This window comes from Rhopalosiphum maidis, chromosome 1 (genome assembly GCF_003676215.2).
Source record: "Rhopalosiphum maidis isolate BTI-1 chromosome 1, ASM367621v3, whole genome shotgun sequence".
Lineage (NCBI taxonomy): Eukaryota > Metazoa > Arthropoda > Insecta > Hemiptera > Aphididae > Rhopalosiphum > Rhopalosiphum maidis.
In genome coordinates this window covers 11,923,881-11,945,308 of record NC_040877.1, presented here as the reverse complement: position 1 = coordinate 11,945,308, position 21,428 = coordinate 11,923,881, and the positions used below count along the sequence as shown (strand labels likewise).

The 21,428-nt window shown below is 30.0% G+C and overlaps 1 protein-coding gene across 2 annotated transcripts; it reads left to right on the top strand.

Moving 5' to 3' along the window:
• On the top strand, positions 1 to 20,301 carry LOC113560689. Of its 2 annotated transcripts, none has more exons than XM_026966717.1 (10): positions 1 to 128; positions 1,175 to 1,428; positions 11,621 to 11,777; positions 14,084 to 14,249; positions 15,593 to 15,729; positions 15,871 to 16,030; positions 16,481 to 16,656; positions 16,872 to 17,024; positions 18,203 to 18,381; positions 19,914 to 20,301. In XM_026966717.1, exons 2-10 carry the CDS (start codon positions 1,256 to 1,258, stop codon positions 20,101 to 20,103), a joined length of 1,491 nt encoding a protein of 496 aa, XP_026822518.1. In that variant the 5' UTR covers positions 1 to 128; positions 1,175 to 1,255; the 3' UTR covers positions 20,104 to 20,301. The 2 variants fall into 2 exon arrangements, with proteins under 2 accessions (XP_026822518.1, XP_026822520.1); XM_026966719.1 differs by lacking the exon at positions 1 to 128 and adding an exon at positions 233 to 445.
• The last annotated feature ends 1,127 nt before the right edge of the window (positions 20,302 to 21,428 follow it).

Here is a 21,428-nt window from a genome sequence, read left to right as displayed (position 1 = left end):
ATCCGACGCCGGAGCAGGCAGTAAAACCGAGACTCTCGTACTGCGCGTGTCGTCGCACAAAACGAACAGTTTTTCACCTTCACGTGCCGCCGAATCCACCGCGTGCACCGCGGTATTCTCCTCTTCTGGTGAGCAATACCTATTACAGTATTAATAATATAATATTTTTACGCGTATGAACGGGAACTACACGGCGTTTTTTGTTTTACAAAACGTTAAAAGACGTTTTCTAAGCGCGCAATTTGAGCAAAATGGCGACGTTGTAGACGAGATTGACGATTATAGAAGCGACAATATCTATAGCTATATTATGAAGTAATAATAAGTAATAAATACTAATAACGACGAAAACGCTTTAAAGTTTCGATACCCTAAAAGGCTAAAACCATCATCACGTAACGTGCCCCACGATATACGATTATATGCTGAGCGTTATACAAACATGGTAGGTATTAAAACAATTTATTTTATAGTCGTCGATTTATACACGAGTTAATTGGTGGTGAACGGTGCTCAAGGGATTTTGTTGTAAATATTTCGTTTTCGCTACTTCGGGTTTAAAATTCCAAGTCTGTTTGACTGTTCCTAGTCTTCTGGTTACCTATATTTTTTCGCATATATTTTACGAATTCTATCGGATTTTCAAATCTCTAACAGATCAACACGTCAACGACGTTCTATATATTGTCGTTATGTCATACGCATAATTGTGTAGTGCCGAGTTTCGTGAAACTTAACCACCATCACGTATCCAACGCCGTTTATTCAGCAGCCGACGAGTTGAAAGTGGTGTTTTGGTTAAACTATTAAGTACGGAGTATTATACACAACATCGTTTTTTGTATCGGTTTTCAAAATCATATTTTTAATATATTTCTCTCTGTTATGTATGTACCTACCTATTCTGATTTCGTCTCACTACGATGTAAAATCTCAAACATAATTCAGAAAACTCGAGATTATATTACTATATTGTTGTTACTGAATGGTTTTGATTTAAAACTTACATTACACTATTCCAGAAAACATTTTAACAGAATTCTGAAATATTTTACACGTATTTTAACGATCCGAAAAAGGTTTAATGCATTTTTCAGATTTACTTATTTGTAAGGAACCCCCCGGCGTCGTGTTTAAAAAAAAAATCTCATACCTTATATTAATGGGTTTTTAGTATTCACTAAGTTAAACGATCGAATGGCGTCGAAACAGACTTAGCGGGGTATTATAGCGAAACAACCCAAAACACGGTAATATGGGCACAAGAGTGGCAGCAGCGCATTTCTCGGACAAGACGTTTGTTGGGGTGCCACAGCTGCTAGAAGATCTTCAAAAATTGGCCGACGATCATGAATCAGCCGATATCGTGTTCCTTATTGGTCGAGAAGAAGTACCCGTTTATGCCCATCGAATAATCTTAATGACAAGGTTAGTATATTATCCATAACAAAAAACGAGCATTTAAATCCAACATTGGTAGTAAAATCAATACGAATTACAAATGAATGCTATTTATCAAATTATATTTATTTATAAATTATATAAACTTAAAATTATTGATTTATTTAACAATAACAAACATGTGGCCATGTGGTTATATTTTCAAAATTATCGTTAGTTGTAAATTCATAATTAGATTCAATATTCTATGAATCGTGTCTTTTTCATATATACCATCGTATTCACTTATTGCTTAATATATGTATGAACTGATTGTACAATAAAAAATATCTTAATTTACCTCATTTGTGGATATTATGTTATGGTGATTTGTATTTAATTGAGTGGTTCTAAAAAGGCCGATACGGCCTAGAGAGCTCTATATCATTACAGAGGGTTTATTAACAATTCTCCCTTCCCCGAAAATGATTTCCTTTGTGGAAATGTATTTCTACAAAAAGCTCTTCTTCTCTAATTACGATAATACCTATGCAATGTCGAAAAATATAATTTAATCATAAAATCCCCAAAACATCTTGTATGCATTACTTTGGGTTACCGACTTACCTGAAGAATATTTATCGTGGCGATTTTCCAAATGAGGTGATGTAAATAATATTATTTTTGTACATTATCTCTCAGTCACGCATATTATTCATGTCATAACTTATACTTCCTGAGGTACTACCATTGTGCGACTTCCCCACTCACACCTCATTTTTTCGTCATATTTACTTATTGTATTAATTGTACACTTTTTTATTTAAATTTTTAAAAAACTGATACTTAATCAAAATTACGCATTACACTTTTTTAATCAACGTAATATCACTTGACTCAATGCCGTTCAAAGACAGAGGTTATAATATCATACAAGTTATGAGTGTATGACGCACCTGTAACTAATATGGACTTAATATACTCTGTAGTTACTATATATTTATACCCATATTTTTATTTTTTATATTCAAGTTCATTTAAATTTATATTTTAAGATTTGAGTAGGTATATTTTAATCAAAATGTATATACTTTAATTAGTATATTAGATATTAATTGTTAATATATTTTAATATTTAAGTAGATGTACCTATATTATTTTATGAAAAAATCATAATACTGATTCTTTCAAGTTATAATATCTAAATTTATATAAAAAAAAATTAATTTACAATGCATAATGACTAATAGCATTATTTTTATTATTTAATAATAAATAAATATTTAGATTCATACCTAATAAAAAAAAAAAAATGGATATCTTAATTAAATTAATGTTTATAGAATGAAATAATAGTTTTAATAAAAAAGAATATTAAAATAACAAATTTAAGATTAATAAATCTATAGTAAATTAGTAAGACAAGTTGGGTTTAGTAGATATGTATGTGTTTTATCATTTTAATATTTATAACGCATGTTTAATAACATAGTTTTATGTTTGATCTATCTCGTATAGTTGCAATAACAATGTAATAGAAAATGTAATTACTAGTTTATTTTTTACGCTTTTCTTATATCATATAATATATTTTTATATATTACGTTATGTGTGTCTTTAATGCAGCTATCTATATTACACAGCGTGCGTTACTTATGTATTGCTTCAAACTTCCTCACAGTTCAAACGTTGTTGTCAAAAAAAAAATCCACGCACCATATTAATAAAACATAATTAGGGTAGGTACACATTATGTAGAATATAATAATATATTTTATCGACTTGTTGATCTTCTGAATTTCATAGTGTTGTACTGTTGTATGCACCTTGAAAAATAAGACTGTCGTCAAAACCGTTAAACATCTACACAATACGTACTTCGCAGTTTTCCATTACTGCGCATTACCGGGTATAACCCGTGTACGTAATATAATATACGGTCAGACCAAATTGGTTTTTTTTCCTGTGGAAGACCGATTTCCGTTCAAGATGACATACTCATTTCCGGGGGTTCTCTGCCGGCAGAATAAAATAAGAAAAAAATCACCGGCAACAACGTCTACGGCAGAAAACCCATTTGCCCCATCGACTATAATATTGTATATACTTCACTTGCTAGAGGGTTGACAAATCCAACCCTTGCTGCAGCGTAAAAGCAAACACGTCGAATAAATTGTGTGTATGTGTTCTGCACGCGCTCGTGGAAAAAATATTTTTCCGTCGGAACGAGTTGCGATTCAATATTTACACTCAGGGAAATTTATAATTTCCTTCTATTTGAGCGAATACGGGAAAAGTCCATAAACGTGAACACAAAAATATACCTCACATCGAGATTGCCGATACTGATTTTTATATTTTCAAATCTAGTCAATGTATTTAATGTTACATTCCTCAGATTTAATCCATTAGTCTATAAAATAAACGAATGAATTAATAAATCGTACATAATAATAATAATCTATAGGTAACTATATCATTTAAAAATCGTGTGTATCGTGTATATACGCTGTCGAAAAACTTCAAACGCATATAAAATGTTTTGGTAGATTTACGCCTAACTTTTTGTTTAATTTCTATTAATAAAAACTTATGAAGAACTTCGTATAAAAATAAGAAAAATTAAACACATATCATTGTAAAATCAAAATATCGATCGCACCGCTCAGAATCTAAAATGAAGTAATGAACAAAATAAATAATAAATTAAATGTTTATATTTGATATTAAAAGCTATGCTATAGTCAACAATTGATCTATTTTCATAGTCAACTTTTATGTATATCTTTAAGCCTTATCGCAGAACCTTTGTATTTTTTTTTTTTTTTGAGTCGGTTTGATACAAATATACTATTCAACGAACAAAAACTAGAATTGTGCGAACTATATAAGTAATTGCGATGATTTCTTACTACGTATGGCATTTTTATTTTTATTTAGTTGACATTTTTATCGCGACATTTTTTCCGTGATATTTTTACCGATATTTTGACAGGATACCCTTTATCAAGCTGCTTATCAACCTAACCTAACCATGTTTACCATCTTTAACAGCTTACCGTAATTTATTACGCTTTTGCCATTAATTAGATCGAACACTAGTCTAGTGAGGTTCATATGAATCACACCAAAGACATTGCTTATTTGTTCACATAAACACAAACATAAAATATTACTAATAATAACATAAAAACATACTTATGACTTATTTTAGCGCCATAAATGTATTAAATTAAATAACATTAAACAAAAATATTACCCACTCTATTGCAATTCTTTACTTGGACATTAATTATATATTTTAATACATTTTATTTATATGCATATTAATGCCACGAATTCGTAAAGTATGATCACACGTCATCTATTCAATTTGTCTATTATTATTTATTTTAGTAATTGTTTTAATTATAACATTAAATGTTTTTACAATACAATTAAAATTATATATTACATTTTATTATACCTACATAAATATTATTAAATTAGTTATATTTAATTAATATATTCAGAGTCTAATAATGATGGTAATGAATGTAAATGATCTTGAGGTAGAAGAGTGGTTTCAGTAGACTATTTTTTCAATTTTTGTGCATAAAGTTCCTTCCGTTGAATTGAAATTTGTATAGAATTAATTGAACTGTTCTTTGATTCAATCGGACAAGTACAATATTCCCGGTTTCTAAATGGTGTTGCTTGTTACACAGAAGCCCAATGACTTTAAAGCTTTTCTTAGAATTTTATTTTATTATTTGCAGTATACTTATTTATTTTTGTTTGCAATATGCAAATCCACTCTGAATTTATTTATTTGAATGGTAGTAAAAATAACTAAAACATAATAACGTATTATAAAGCAATATACGTAAATACATAATATTCTAATTAATAATAATGTTAATAATTGATGTAATGTATCTTCAGTAAAATATAAAAGTAATACTTTACAATTAATTGCAATAAGTTTTAAATTTAATGTGATTGATATTGTAAAAACCTAACCTATCGTAAGTTTTTATGAATTTTTAACTACAAAATTGTTCGCAATTTTTTTCGATTTTGACAAACTATGACAAAATGTTAACTTTAAATGCATATAAAAAAATCTAACAATATATATTATTCAATATTTTTATACAAATATAAGAAAGTTTTTTTTCGGATCTTGTATTAAATGTTCAACCATTTTTACCCAGTAAATAATTTTTAACTTACATTATAAAATAAAAACTAAAAAAAAATTTTTAATGTATCATACCTATAAATAACTAAAAAAGAATTGAAAATTTTGAAAATTATGATATAAACATTTTTGAAAATTTCAATTATCTATTATTATTTTTTTTTCAATACAATAAAATATCAAAAATTGTTTGAGGAGAAATAATTATTTTACAGATGAATATCGAAATATCGAATGTCATAAACATTTGAACTTGAAATGCTCATAAAAAAATATATTTGGCTTTCCAGTAGAATTTTTTTTTCATATTTAGGTTAAAAACCAACAAAGAATCTTGTATTAAATTTTTAAATCTTAAGTATAAAAACAAAAAAATTTGAATTTATAGTTACAAAATAATTAATAATTTTCGCGATTTTTATAAATTTTGTCGAAATTCTAACTTTAGATGCTTAAAAAAAAAATAATTTGACTATAGATTTTCGATATTTTGTAATTGAGAAATTAACAACTTATGAAAAGCTTATTAATATTTAATATTATAAGTCTTAAGTCATAAGAAATGACTTATAACTGATACGAATGAGCGTTCCACTTTTTTATCCACGTTGAGTTCTATTAACTGATCGGGAATCGTGCGTGTACGATTATCGGAAACCGTATAACTGCGAGTAGGTATTTATTTGTCTTTCCAACGTTCGTACAAACCAACATAACAGTGCCAAATGATAAACAATGGAAATATTTATATATACACCATGTAACCGGGAAAAAAATCGTAGCCATCAAACTCGTTTACAATTTCTGCTTCTCTTTTGTACTCGATCCTCTTTTATTTCGACAATGATAAATCCGAGACAATAAGAGAAAACGGACAGGTAGTTTATATAGTCTCTATGCACCGTAACGTAACGCTCGCAGCACCACCGTAGCAGCGACACTGCTCCGCAGAAGCGAGTGTGACAAACGATTTGATTAAAATAAATAAACCCACCGAACGGCAATAAAAAGTGATTAGTGAAGTTTACCTTTCCGCTGTGCCACCACCGCCACCAGTGTGCTTCAACTACAAGGATTTAGATTACCGGCGTTGAATAAAATACGAGCGTAATTCAAAACATCAACAGCGAGTGTTTAATCAACGAATATGATGTTTTTTCAATCGTAAACGCGGTGCGTCTAATAATTCAACTATCGAGTTTAATTTTCTCGGCACACATCCAACTAAGGGGATGTCAAAAGGAAATCGTATTTCTAAATGCATTATTGGTTGCAATTCTGGTGTTCTAGAATAATATAATATAAAACATTGAACATAAATAGTTAACATTGACGTTAAAATAGTATATAAAATAATTTAGTACAAGTTATATGCATAAAAAGTACAAGACTTGTGGGACTATAAAACAATATTTTTTATTTAAAGATTTTTTATAAAACAATGATTAACCTTGCAGTGCAATGTGAGGTATTAATACTCAAAGGTATAAAAACAATTAAAATAAATCTAAGAATAACATTCAAACTAAATGTCCATATAGAATATTAACAATTTAGTAAAAAAACTTTAAAATGTTTACTATTGTGATCAGCATTTCAAATGAATATAACCGAACCAATACAATTCACGACATACTATAGTTTTAAAATGTAAATAGTAAATTTTCAATTGACAAATCATCATTATTTTGAAAATGTTTAATTCAAAAAAAAAAAAAATTAAACAAACAATACGGATTTCAATAGAAGTTATTTAAATTGGATGTTCCAAAACTCTAGTAGTGATTTCGAAGTATACATAAACCGTGCTAAATTTTCAAACTAAAGAAATCTGCTATAGTTACATAATACTTTACAACGAACTTAATATACTGATAAAAATTAGTGATCTACGTACCGACTGAAAAAATGCACACGTCGTTATAAAATAAATAATTTCTCATCTCACTTGAGCTCAGTATCTAAAATTATAATAACCCAAAACAATGGATTTGTTATATTTTTTAAAATGTCCGCCAAAGGTCATACACATTTTACTAGTAGATTAGTTTGTTTGATATATTGTAACAATATGTGCCATATATTATATATGACACAAGTGCGTACAAAAGCGACATAGAAAAAAAGATTGAAAAACCTACTTTAAATCAAACGAAGACAAACGCGCCTACTTACAATACCAGCGTCAACAAAGTGTACCGCTCGCACAAAAGGGTTGTGCGTCGTTTCATGCATTTATTTTTATTTTTATGCGACGTCTATATACAATAATTAAGGTTGTTGGTAGCAATTTCAAGACCGCCGGCTAATTGAACCAAGTCTGATTATTTTCGAAATACGCGCCCGGCCGGGGCGAAGTGCACTGTCACCTTTTGATAGATCAAAAGAATTTTGCGCAAAGGGCGGGGAACAAAAGCTCCGCAGAGTATCATTAAACGCACACACGTACACGCAGATATTTATGTGTATATATTATATATATGTATATATTTCCCTCGGGGCTCTTGTAAAAAATCCCAAGTTTTTTAATACCTCTTTTCAATGATAATGACGCGGCTCCCGTCAAAGTCAAAGGAATAAGTTATAATAAGGATCTTTTTGTTCTCGGGCATACACGCCTGGGCACGCGCGCTCACACACGCACACATGACAACCCCTTCGACCTGCTACTTAGATCGTAAAGAAAAAAAACGCACGGGCCGTCGGCATTATGCGAACACGCGTGTGTGTACGAATGTGTTTATGTAAAGTAGAGCACTGATGCTGTATTACGCGCAAAAAAAACGACATTTTATACACAATATATAATATTTTATATGTATATACACGCATTACGTACAAGTATATTTCTGTTTTCCCATTTTACACATATGATGCATATAATATGTATATACGAGTATTATGCATTATATCATACACGTCAAATTCCTATGTGTATATACGGACATAATAATAGCTTAGTAGTTTAAGTCACCATATGTATTGTGTATACACATACACACGTATATACATGTATTGTTTATAACGTGGCTGTATGGGTGAACGCGCTTTTCGAAAATCAAGAGCTCTAATTTCATCGAAAATTGTGTTTTCCTCTTTTCCCGAGTAGAACATTCGTTTCTATTCTACTTTCTTGTCGTCGCGAAAGTGTGTATAAATCGTAATATAAAGAATGTAAAACGCGATCGCATAACGAAAAACCGCCATAAATATAACGCCCCGGAATACGCTTGTACTCATGATAACAATAATAATATTATAACATGTATATAAACATATAGTAATAATAACAACTCCTAACCCCGAAGACAGATGAGCATGCGGTAGTAGCCACCTCGTCTTCGTCGTCGGTTTAGCGGTACGCGTACACGAGACGGGCAAGTGGGCGGGCGCGTGTGTGTGTGCCGCGCCGAGGAAAGGGTTAGAAGCGAACATTTGCCGGAGTGCTCGCGGGCTCCGGGCCAGCGTGTCCTCGGTGCTGCTGGAGCTTCTAGCCGGATTACGGTCGTGTACTTGGAGCGTTTTAAATGATGAATGGTCCCGACCCGACCCAGCCGTATATATTATATATATATATATATATATATATATATGGTGTATATACCACAGTATAAGGACAAGCCAACACGCGCCCGTACGCGTGAGTGTAGATATATGTGTGTGTGTGTGTGTGTATAAGCCTGTGAAATATTGCTTTTAGTGAAACACAACGTACAATGCAAAAAGCCATTCATTTACCACTCGGGTTCTTCAAGCTCGGTGAGTTTCCGCTCGCTCTTACACACATACACACACACACTCGCCATTATACTTGTTCGTATACGTATATAGACCGACCGGGTTAATTTTTACGCCTTTACGCCTCTACGAGTGTCCATATACCTAAACAATAATAAGTAAGAGAGTAAGACGTCTGTGTGTGCGTGTATAGCGACGTATAAGATAATGAAAAATAATTCCTTTATCTATACTCCTATCTTCCATGTATTTCGTCGATCTGTTCTCGTTCGATTCGCTATTAATTCCGATTATTTTTACAATCCGTATAGAGGTATGGCGAAGTTGGCATAACTAATATAGGTACCTATATTATTACTTTGAACCTAACCTACAACCTACAACGATAATGGTAGAATTAATAAAGTACTAATTAAATCGTTTGTTTGATCACGTAATTAAAATATTAATGATATGTTATAATTGACATATTTTTATTATACTCACGTTGTTTAAAAATCACCATAGCCCAACCCGTTTTTATTTTTTTTTATGTAAACAGTTGTCAATCTACAAATTTATAAATTTTACTACCGTAGTACTGTTTATTTTCCATGTTGTTTATTCACCTTCGTTGAAACTGAAATATAATAAAAATTGTTTTTAAATTACAAAATAATGCAAATAAATAACAATATTCTTATACAAATGTATTGTTGTCCAATTGAAAAAATATATATTTTTCATAGTCATGTTTTTCAAAACGGTAACTTATTAATAATTAAAATCTTAAATTATTCATTTCTTCGTATTCTAACACAATTTTTTTCTTTTCTTTTTTTAACTCTTATAAAGTTACTTGTTTTACTTATTTGCATTATATTTTTTAATTGGACGGAGAACATAATAAGTGTTTTGCAATATCTTGGTTTTTTTTTTTTAATAACCTTTTAATATATAACCTAATAAATTTATTACTATTTATTTTATTTGTATTAAATGTATTATAAAGAAAAATATATAATATTCTTATTTTGTACGACTAAATATATTATTTTATAAACTTACAATTTTTTATTTTTATAATGTGAAGAAAGTTCACAATGAAGAAAAATAGCTTAGGCTGATTATATTATATGCACTCTTGAATATTGCCTTTTGATTTACGCGAAACTGTTTTCAACGTTTAAATTATTAATTTATTTAATAATTGTCATATTATTATTTACAATCAATTCTATTATACTCGTATATAATTTAGACGTATAATTTTAGATCCTGAGTGGAGTAATGAATGTGTTCATTTTACAATAATGTGTGTATTTGTTTACAATATGTTGTCGATAAAATGCTTAAACTTTCAACTCGAAGGTGGTTTTGGTATGAAAATTGCATTTTGTTTATATTTTAAAGAGTAAAAAATTAAAAATTTCCGGTTAATTAAAAAAATTCAAGTTTTCACTACATTTGGTATTCATCTGTATTTCCGTATTTCTTTCCAAACAATTGTTTTATTTTGTTGTAATTCAAAAACGAATTATAAACCGTTAATTCTTGAAATTTTCACACAACATTTATATTATCATTTTCATTACATAATAAAAGTTTTAAATGTTAAACTCTTTTTGAGTTATTTATAGGTATGATAAATTTCTAATTTTTTTCGGAGTTAAAATTCTTGAAAATTTAATGCAAGTTCCCCATACATTAATCTTATATCTATTTAAAAAATACTAAAAATATAAAAGGCCAATTTTTTAAAGTTAGAATTTTTACTAAATTTTTATAATTTTTTATTTTTTTCAAGTTTTAAAAATATAATAAATGATTCTTCATAAGTAGTTCATATACCATAAAACCATAAAATCTAAGAAATGTAAAAAGACAATTATTTTTTATAAGCATTTTATATGTTAAAACATAGACGAAATTATTTATTCAAACGATAAATAATGATATTAATCATTTTGTTATAATATAAAAACATTACTAGTGGAAACAAATGCTTAGAGTACGTACATTTTACGTATAGTATCTTATTATGACTTTTACTATAAGCAAAGATATTTTTTTATTATTTTAAGATATAATCTATTTAAATTATTAATCTTTTTTTGCTTATTCGCGGTATTTACAGAAAAATAAAAATACATTTTGAGTTAAAAAAATTTTTATAGTATGGTATAATTCTATATTTTTATAATAATTATTAATTACTACATTATCCAAGAAAAAATTATTAAATTAAAATTTAACACACCCATAAAAGTGAGTTGCTAGACGCCTAATGTACCCACTCGTTTTCCTTTTAAAAAAACAATAACAAATATGCTATTACAGGTGCAAAAGCTTCCAATCGGTGAAGCGGAGTGAGATATGTCGCATACCCGGTTGTTCCGTATCGCCGTCAGCCCCCGGGACGCCGACCCCCATCCGGTTACCACAGTTCCAGGGTGAAACTTTCAAACAATTCATCAATTACGTATACACGGGCAAGGTAAGTGTAATGTGAAAATATAAATGTAACTGCGTTTTGCATAATGTTTAATGCCACTACACTGTATACCTGTAATAACAAAAATTGTAAAAATTGAGATAAACATTTTTAAATATCATCTAAATGCGTGCGTCTGTATTATTAAATTGTTCAAAAAACGTTCTAATAATATATTTGTCTGAAAACGAATTCTTCTTTTTATGTAATATAGTATTCTGTTTTAAATGTGGAAAAATCACTTGTAACTAGATAAATAATTCCTAAACCAATTTTATTTACAACACATTATTAGTTATTACCCAGCTACTAAAAGTTGCGAAACTCTTTCGATAAAAATGTTATAATTATCAATAGCTCAAAATTGTTTTAATGATGTTTCTATTATTATTATGTGTCTAAATAAATATGATATACCCAATATTTTTCATTTCTTTTTAATTTGTATTATAAGTAACTGTATTGCGTACTTAATAAACTATTCCAGCCACAAAACACTAAAAAGTTAAAATGTAAAAGTATTCATTAGTAAAAGGCGCAATTTTATAGTAATCATAAAAATAATTATAAATTTAAAAAAAAAATTGCCCCAGAAAATTGTTTGCTTTAAAGAATCTACGACAGAATTATATCCGGTTTTTTATAAGGACCCCTCCACCCAGAAGTGTCGACTTTTATCACAGAAAGAGGAAAAAGTATTTCCAGATAGAAGCTTCCAACTCTAGGTAATTATTTTTAAATTTCTGAATGTACTTCACCAACCATCAATTCGAAATGGAGATTATATTTCTTCCTTTGCAAAACGTACACACGCAGGTGTGTGTAAGATAATTCAAAATTCAAAACTTGGGTTTTAACTTGATTCTGTTCTACAGACTTTTTGCATGGAAAACTTGTTAAAATTTTTAAACTTAAATATTATTTATTTTTGTCCGATTGGTATGCGGAGAACGTAGTCTAATATTTACCAACTCAATATTTATTTACGAAAAACGGACGTATATAATGTACGCATATACAGTCACCCAAAAGAGTAATAAATTTATACTTTCATTAAAATTATAATCGTGTTTATTTATTACGTTGTAGTGGAACTACCAGGGCCCCAAAAAGTATGCTTTAACCCTCATAATTATTATTCCGGTACCATAGTGATTTACGACCACGTGGTACAGTATAACAAGTTCAAGCTTACACCCATGAAAAATTATACACATTTTTTTGTCGCTCTAGCTATGAAAGTTCAGCCAGTTCAGGTGCCAGTATAGCGATGTCGGTGTGTTTGGTGTTTTGTCCGTTTTTCCGAGATAAATAATAAAAAAACATACTTTATATTCGTATACTCGTATTATATACGTACGTGCATATGCTAGCCGATTGTACTACTACATTTCTCAACGATAAAACAATTTTAACAGTATTCTAACAATAATATCTAATAGTAATCGTATGAAAATTTCATTTAACTATCAAAAATTATACTTTTTTTTATTAATATTTATTTATTTAGTAAACACATCAATAAATATTATGCTAGAGTCAAGTTTATTGTATTAGCATTTAACATTTAATTGAATAAGAAATATCTTATTTATCTCTATCTAAATTTTATGAATGTGCGATTTCCTATGTAGCCCTATTTGAAAGTTTCATCTTGTATACACCACAATATACATGAATAAACTTTTGATAACGTGTATATATGTACTTCTAAGTTCTAATGCCTATAACTTATAAGTTATAATTGACACTTTGACAGTAAACAACAGTAGTGGCAGTCTTATTATGTTTGCCTTAATTTGAAAGTGTTATCGATCGAATTCACTCGTGATTATAGTAAGTTGGTCATGTTATTGCCATAAATACTAAAATACCTCACAAGCTTCGAATTTAGATAGAAGATTTAAAGTTTATTTCTCTCCACTTTAGTCCCTTGTGACTTAAATAGATAAGTAGATTAGATTTGTCAAATGTTTGCAGAAATTAATTTTTAAGGTCCTTCTCGAAACAAAAGAGCGTGAAAATGTTTTTAACCAAACTATAATGTCATATCGAGTATACCTATCTCACTATACTCGAGTTGAGTGTTGAGTGTTCTCAGCTATAAATACTCGCTTATAGATTTATAAACGAAATTTGTTAACCATGCCCGACGTTAAACAAACCTGAAAATATATCTTAATTTCTGCTGAGGCTAGCAGGGCAATGTGTTTGGTGTTGACTTGTACCACTTGTGTATACAATATATTATTAATAACGATTTATTTTCCACGTTTATTGATCATACTCGGTATGTTACATTTATATAGATTGTTTTACAAGATGGCGGGGTTTTCGAAATGCTCACGTTGGCTCAAGAACTGGGTGTAGAAGACCTGCAAAACAGTTGCGAAGAGCACGTGACTTCGACCATGTCCGTGTTGAACGCTTGTACGTTTTTGGCTGCAGCAATGGACATACAGGACAGAGCTTCCAGTAAATATACCTATTTATTATACAACTCTTTTCATGTGCTTTCATATATCACGTACAGATAGTAAATGAGTGTGCCTTCAGCAAACCCATCAACCAATAGTATAGGGATATTGCTTATTAAATCTTAAAATATATCTAATCATTCTAATCTATAAAGTAAAATATAGTATAGAAAACTAAATTTATATAAATCCAACAACCTGATTAGTATAGTGGTCATAACCAATCAACTGTTACTATTAACTGGATAGGATTAGATAGTGACGTAGGCACGATTCTGATGTAAATCTGGCCATGGTCTGGTCCTAATGAGGAGTTGGGAGAATTAATTAATATTATAAGGTATAAGCCATAAAAATGTATTAGTTTTTTTTTTTTTTGTTAACGTTTATTGTGTAACTGGCGTTCGACCGGTTTACAAAGAATATTTGACAAATTGAAAAAAAATTAGTGAAACACCTGATTTTTTTTGGATGCTGGTGAATGATGATTGTTCAGTGTCGTACCGTGTAGATTTCAATACGAAGGCGCTAAACGAAGTGACAGCCTTTGCCGCCGAAAGTACTTCATATGTGATGCTGAGGATCGCGTTACACTTTATGCCGTATTTGGGCATGATGGAGTGTTAACCGATCGTTATAGTACTTTCACTATATTACGGACCGCATTAGTATAAATATCGATAGTCGAAAGCTGCTTATTGGTTTAAAGTAACGAGGGGGTTGTACTGCAATATTATTAAATAAATAATATTAATGAGAGATATAGTGTACAAATATGTATATAATATAATATTAAATACACACTATGATTTTTCGTACAAGGTTAAAGAGATTAATGGTTGTTGGTAAGAACCACATCTATAAATACTCTCTTTAACCGTAGTAAAAACTATAGATATATAATCATGTATATTAAATTAGATACCTACTCCCGAATCCCATTGGAGATTAACTACAAGAAACCTGAACTCAGTTTAGTGATCATAATTATATCATCTTTATTTGGTTAACGAGCTAAACAACATGATTATTTAACTGCTTATATACACAATCATTCCAGAGTTCATATTTAACTTCCACTAATTTTCTGATTAATTATTAGTAGTCCTTCATATGTATAATTAACAAAATATCATTGACCTTTGATATTTTGTGATCGAGCTTTAATGGTATCATATCGTATGACCTCCATTTCTGAAAGTTTCAGATATAATATTGTAAAATAAATGCTAATACCTATAGTATAATTGTGAGTATGATTTCATTGATATTAGATTTGTAAATATTAATGAATTTCTTTTAATTTAATTATATATATATATATATATGGTGAAATTTTAGCAGGTGGAAAGGGTGCAAAGTCGTTTGTCGATCGATGCGTTTCATTTGTGGGCGAGAACGCGGCGAAATGTGTGAAAACCAACTCATTCCTGAACCTACCCAAGGAATCGCTAATCAAACTCATCTCGTCAGATTGCGTAAGCATAACTACTTTATAAACTATAATAATATTATTATATATTTTTCTCAACCTTTAATAAAATATTATCTAACTAACGCTCGATCGCGTGTCACCTGGAAGTGCCTAATATTATAATTGGTGTGTGATCTGCTTACAGTTAGCGCTCGAAGAGGAGGACGTATGGCGAGCTGTAGTCAACTGGGCGAAATTTCACGCAGGTGTGGTGCAACGGACGGCTCATTGGACCGAAGAGGAACGGGCCAGGGTGTGCCAACATTTGTCCGGAGTCATCAATCACGTCAGATTATTGTTGATAGGTAAGACATCTATTTAGTTTTACGATATTATAATAATGCGTCTGAAATATTAAATAAATATAATAAATAATAATTTTGACGATGCCTGACATTTATTATACTCTCGCGATATCGATATCCGTTATAATATTATCTGTCGAATTTAAACGTCGAATAATGTCGTCGTTTTTTCTCTGTGATTTGTTAAAGAAAAATGAAAATCATTTTACATATTATTTTGTATCGAGTTAATATACAAATATACAATAAAAACTAAAACTTTCTTCGCGTATTGTTTAATACTATCAGTGAATGTGATTGTAATTTCGTGTTTCACAACATCTCGAAACCTATAAAATATTATATTATACTACATGGTATGCGTTGTTTATATTTCAATAATCAGCCATTTTAGTGGCTGAAATCTGTTTTATGAGCTGTTGTTTTCACGTTTTTATTGATGGTTTACAGACTCACAGGTGTTTGCCGAAGAAGTGGAACCGACTGGTGCCGTACCCATAGAAATGTCTCTAGAACGGTACCGTTACGCGGCGTTACCGAACAAATTCAAAGAGATATCGGACGACCATCGTCTGCAGCCGCGAGTCATGCTCAAGTTCTTTTCGGGGTCTCATATTTTAAGTCAAGTGAGTATTTGTCACCAAATAGCTGGCAATTTTATTTTGAATATAAAATTATAAGAATCAATATTGTTTATACAATTTATTTTTATTTTTATTTTTTTTTTTTTGGCATTTTACATGTCTTAAATACAATATATCATACAAAATTGTGACACTCTTTTCTCCTCCCTATACACTCATAAATATTATAAAACTATGCGGTATGTTTTAATGTTTAGGATAAAACCCATCTGCAACGAGTGTTAAACCAGTGGTATGGCAGTGTAAAACAGTGTTGGAGGTTGATCTACAGAGCGTCCACCGACGGGTTTTCCGCCGAATCGTTTCATAAGCACTGCGATGGCGTGTCGCCCACCTACGTTTTAGTATTGGTAAATATAATATCATATAATTCAACTATAAATCTAATAACATTTTAATTATGATGTTTTTATTGGCCCTTTGAAAATGTTCACTCTAGTTCTGCTCTATAGTTCACACAATAAACAAATTATTGAATAACTTCCCAATTTTACACGCGTATAAATTATTCTAATACACCACCGAACAAAATAATCATTATAAAAGTTCGTCGAAACGTGTTCGTGGTAATTACATAAATGCAAATTTTACGCGCAAATGATCGCGTTCATTATGTTATTAGTTATTATAAATGTCATCACGCTTCTAGAAACAAACAAAAAAACTTTAAATTTTTCACCCTATAAATGTTTACACCCTCGCATAACGGGTGCACCCCGTTGCTTTATGCATTGATGGTCTCTTGATTTTTATGAGTTTTCATTGCACATTAGTTTTTTGTTTGATCTGTAGAATACAAAACTATACAAAACAAAAAATACATTATTCCTTTTTTAAAACAAACAATGGAGAATTAAAATTTATCAATTAAATAAAAATATCAATAACATAAAGTATTTTTTTCTCTGAAAATAATTAACACGTTCTTTGTGCGTCGTATGGCTAAAATCAATAACAACGGAATACATTTAATTATTTGTGTTCTCTGGATGAAATTATTAAGTTCCGTGCTAGCAACTACGTTTTATATAAATTATAGCAGAATAATATACTTTCTACACTCGTTTAGCAGGAGGAATTCGTTTTTATAAAGTAATATTTCCCCTCAGCAATAATCGGTCCATTTCAACCGTACGCGTTTAAATAGTAGGTATCTATATAAAGTATGTGCGTGTCACTTGGATTCTTGTATTTCAATAAAACCACTCTTTAATAATCATCTATAGTGTATATCGAAAAAAAAATTTCTAAAGAATATCGCTTAACCCCATTTTGTACACTTGATATATATATATATATTATAATAGTATAATATACAATAGTGTGACCATTAGTTCGGGTTGTTTGCAGTCTCTAAAATCTATGACACCAAGTGGTTTACGTGATGTGTGCATTAAAAGTACACAGAAATTGTAAATATACATATGTATATATTGTACAGTCTTAAATGTTCACACATATAGGTGCACACTAGAATCATCGTCCCTTAAGAGTTTTAAATGGATTTTTATTTATTTTCCATATACAGGGCGTAAACGGCTGGCTGTGCGGAGGATACAGTGACGTGCCGTGGGGTAAGAGTCACACCAAGGGTGCTTACATGGTGTCCGACAAGAGCTTCCTATTTTCACTCAGCACCACTCACGAAACCCCACCAATAAAATACGATATTGTTAAAAAACCGTATGCTATATGCTACCATCAAGAGTAAGTATACATATTTAATTCCTGTATTAGTTGTGTTACATTTGAAACTCTTTACCCTACACTTTAAAAATTATAATTTCCTGTCCAAAGTTATAATGATAAAAAAAAAATTAAAAATTAAATGAGGGGTGGCAAGGAAAAAAACAAGTAGTGATAAAAATGTTGGTGAACAATAAATTTAATTTATCTTCAACATCTATAACATTATGTAAAAGCAAACCGCGTACAATACCGTAAGCAATAGTTTCGGTAAATTATTAACTTTTAAAAATGTATAATATCATATCATGCATTTTTACACAGTATTCGATTATAATTTATAACCGATTATATTATAACGTAATTTTATCATCGTATTCTTCATGTTCACACATATCACCGCCACTTAAAATAATTTCAGTTAAATATTATCCAAATTGAGATTTCATTGAATATTTTATTTCATTAACTAATACAACAATAAATTCAACATCTTATACCTAGTTATTTATAAAATTTATATTTTTTTTTTTATAAAAACTATTAAGGGGATTGGAAGCGGTGACGTTCTATTTTTGTCTAACACACGTGGAACATAGCTATACGACTGACAAAAATTAAGGTACTTCTAGTTGTTCGATTTAAAATATGTAAAGATGTTTTACTTGGTATACAAGTTTACTTTACATCGATCGAAGCACTTTTTCGATTGTTTTATTATTTAAAATAAATATTTTAAATTTTATAAATTTGTCAATTTTTATTATTAAATATATTAAAAATTATTAAAAATATGCTTCGACTGATGCAAAGTAAACTTGTATACCAATTCAATCATCTTTACATATTTTAAATCGAACAACTAGAAGTACCTTAATTTTTGTCAGACGCATAGTATAGCTATTTTTCTATGTTCCACGTGTGTAAGACAATGACAAAAAATCACCGCTTCCAATCCCCTTAAGTATAATTTTTTATTACAATCGTAAAATAATAATTACAAACATTTAAATGATTTTTTTTTTTTTAATAAATTGATATAAATAATACAAACATAATCATGCTTATTTTAATATCGATTATTTCATAAATGATCATGGTTTAAATTTACCGATCGAACCGAAAATACTTAAATAAATAAACTAAGACAATTGAGGTCTAGTGTTATGTATGAATATTTTTATTATCGTCTGTGCGACTAATATAAAATACCAAAAAATGTTTTTACTAGTTTTTAATTTTGATACTTATTAAATTTAATGTTTACTGTGCGTTTTATCAATCTAAGTGGGTGTCCAAACTCCAAACAAAGAAAACTATTTTACAATGACAGGAGGTATTCAATATTTTATTAACGGATAATATCCAGTATATTAATCATTTTTACGTATTTAAAAAAAAATGTAAAAACTGTTTCCTTTTTATTAAACGAATATATAATGTTAGAAAGTATATACATATATATATATATCATACCCAATCATGCATGACAATACTATTATAATATAAGGTACAATAATAATTTTATTTCAATAAATCACGTACGCTTACAGAATAGGTCCGATATTCGGGGCCGGCGCCGACTTGCTGATCGCCAATAATTGTAACGCAAATATGGACAGCTACAGCAACCTGCCGCACTCGTACGACGGTGAAAATGCATCAACCAACTCACTAATGGGTGACTACAATTTTACCGTGGCCGATTACGAAGTGTTCACACCCGTAGCTACGTCGAAATGAACATAACTGCTTGGGCGTTTTTATCCACCGGATATTGACAACTGTTTAATACATGTTTTAATGTTATAGTAAATCAGAAGAGCTAACTGATCAAAATTTAAAAAAAAGTTACGTCTTCAAATGAAGAAACATTGTGGTATTAGATCATCACGGAGACGTATCTTTTATACATTATATAATATTATAACTACTTAATAATCCAGATAGTATATTATTGTACCTTAACATGTACAACATCCCAATCTGATTACCTGACAAATTTATTTCTCACCCTCAGCACGTTGCCGGTCTCTCCATCCAAGTTTTCTCCACCAATTCGATGATTTCTTTCCATCCGATCCCCCTCACTGTTCTATAAACATTTGAAAATAGAACGATCGATAGCCAATAACATTAATTATATGTTATACAATATTTTATGATTTACTAGTTAAACTATGTAGTTCTTAAACGTATACAATATGTATTCATATAACTTGGAAGCATAACATATAAGATTGGTAAAGTAGGCTGAAGCCACCCCCATGCAGAATGTCTGGAAACATTTTTAACAGTTTTACACGCTTTGAACACTGTTTAAATATATGTAAAGTTACTATAATTACCTATATATTATAGTGTAAAAAATGAGGCATAAATACAACAAGTTTTACAAAAGATTATTTTTTTATAATCTCTCTCACACGTCTCTCGTAGTACGTATGACCAGCAGTAGTCAGTACATGCAAGCACTACGCGTTTTCAGACACATATTATTAAAGCCGTATATTAAAATAATATCATAGATGGCAATGATAAGCTATGATACGACAAAATACGATATAGGTATATTGGAATTATAATTTCGACTTGACATCAGAAACGCTGATCGTCTACTGATGCGAACCGTATAGTAGAGGTCAACCTTTTTTGCCAATCATGTACATTAACGAACTCTGTGAAAATGCGTTCGCAAATATTGTTACGCTTTTGAGAGGGATTTCTCGCCCGTCTTGGAGCCTTCAGACCGTAAGATTGAATACTTAAACCCGAACGCCTTAAGTGTGCACTATAGACTTGCAATCTCTGACATGGGACGCGAACCCTCGTTTAAGTATATTCAAATTAAATAATAAATCACCTGTCATTTTGCATTTCTTTGAGTTCGCTCCGTGTATTACGACGACGACGACGATGTCCAAACAAATCATTTCGCCATGTAGTGAACATAATAGATGTTATTTTTATTATGTTTAATTTATTTTTATCATAATAATACAACAATAATATAATGTAGGCGTGTGTTAGTGATGTATTGGAAAGTATACGCGGGTATAATATTACCC

Bases quoted from the DNA above. Each gene is read 5' to 3' on its own strand.
- LOC113560689 (XM_026966717.1), top strand. From the start codon at position 1,256: ATGGGCACAAGAGTGGCAGCAGCGCATTTCTCGGACAAGACGTTTGTT. The intron at 1,429-11,620 runs GTTAGTATATTA...ATGCTATTACAG, and splicing joins CGAATAATCTTAATGACAAG to GTGCAAAAGCTTCCAATCGG. The intron at 16,657-16,871 runs GTGAGTATTTGT...TTTAATGTTTAG, and splicing joins GGTCTCATATTTTAAGTCAA to GATAAAACCCATCTGCAACG.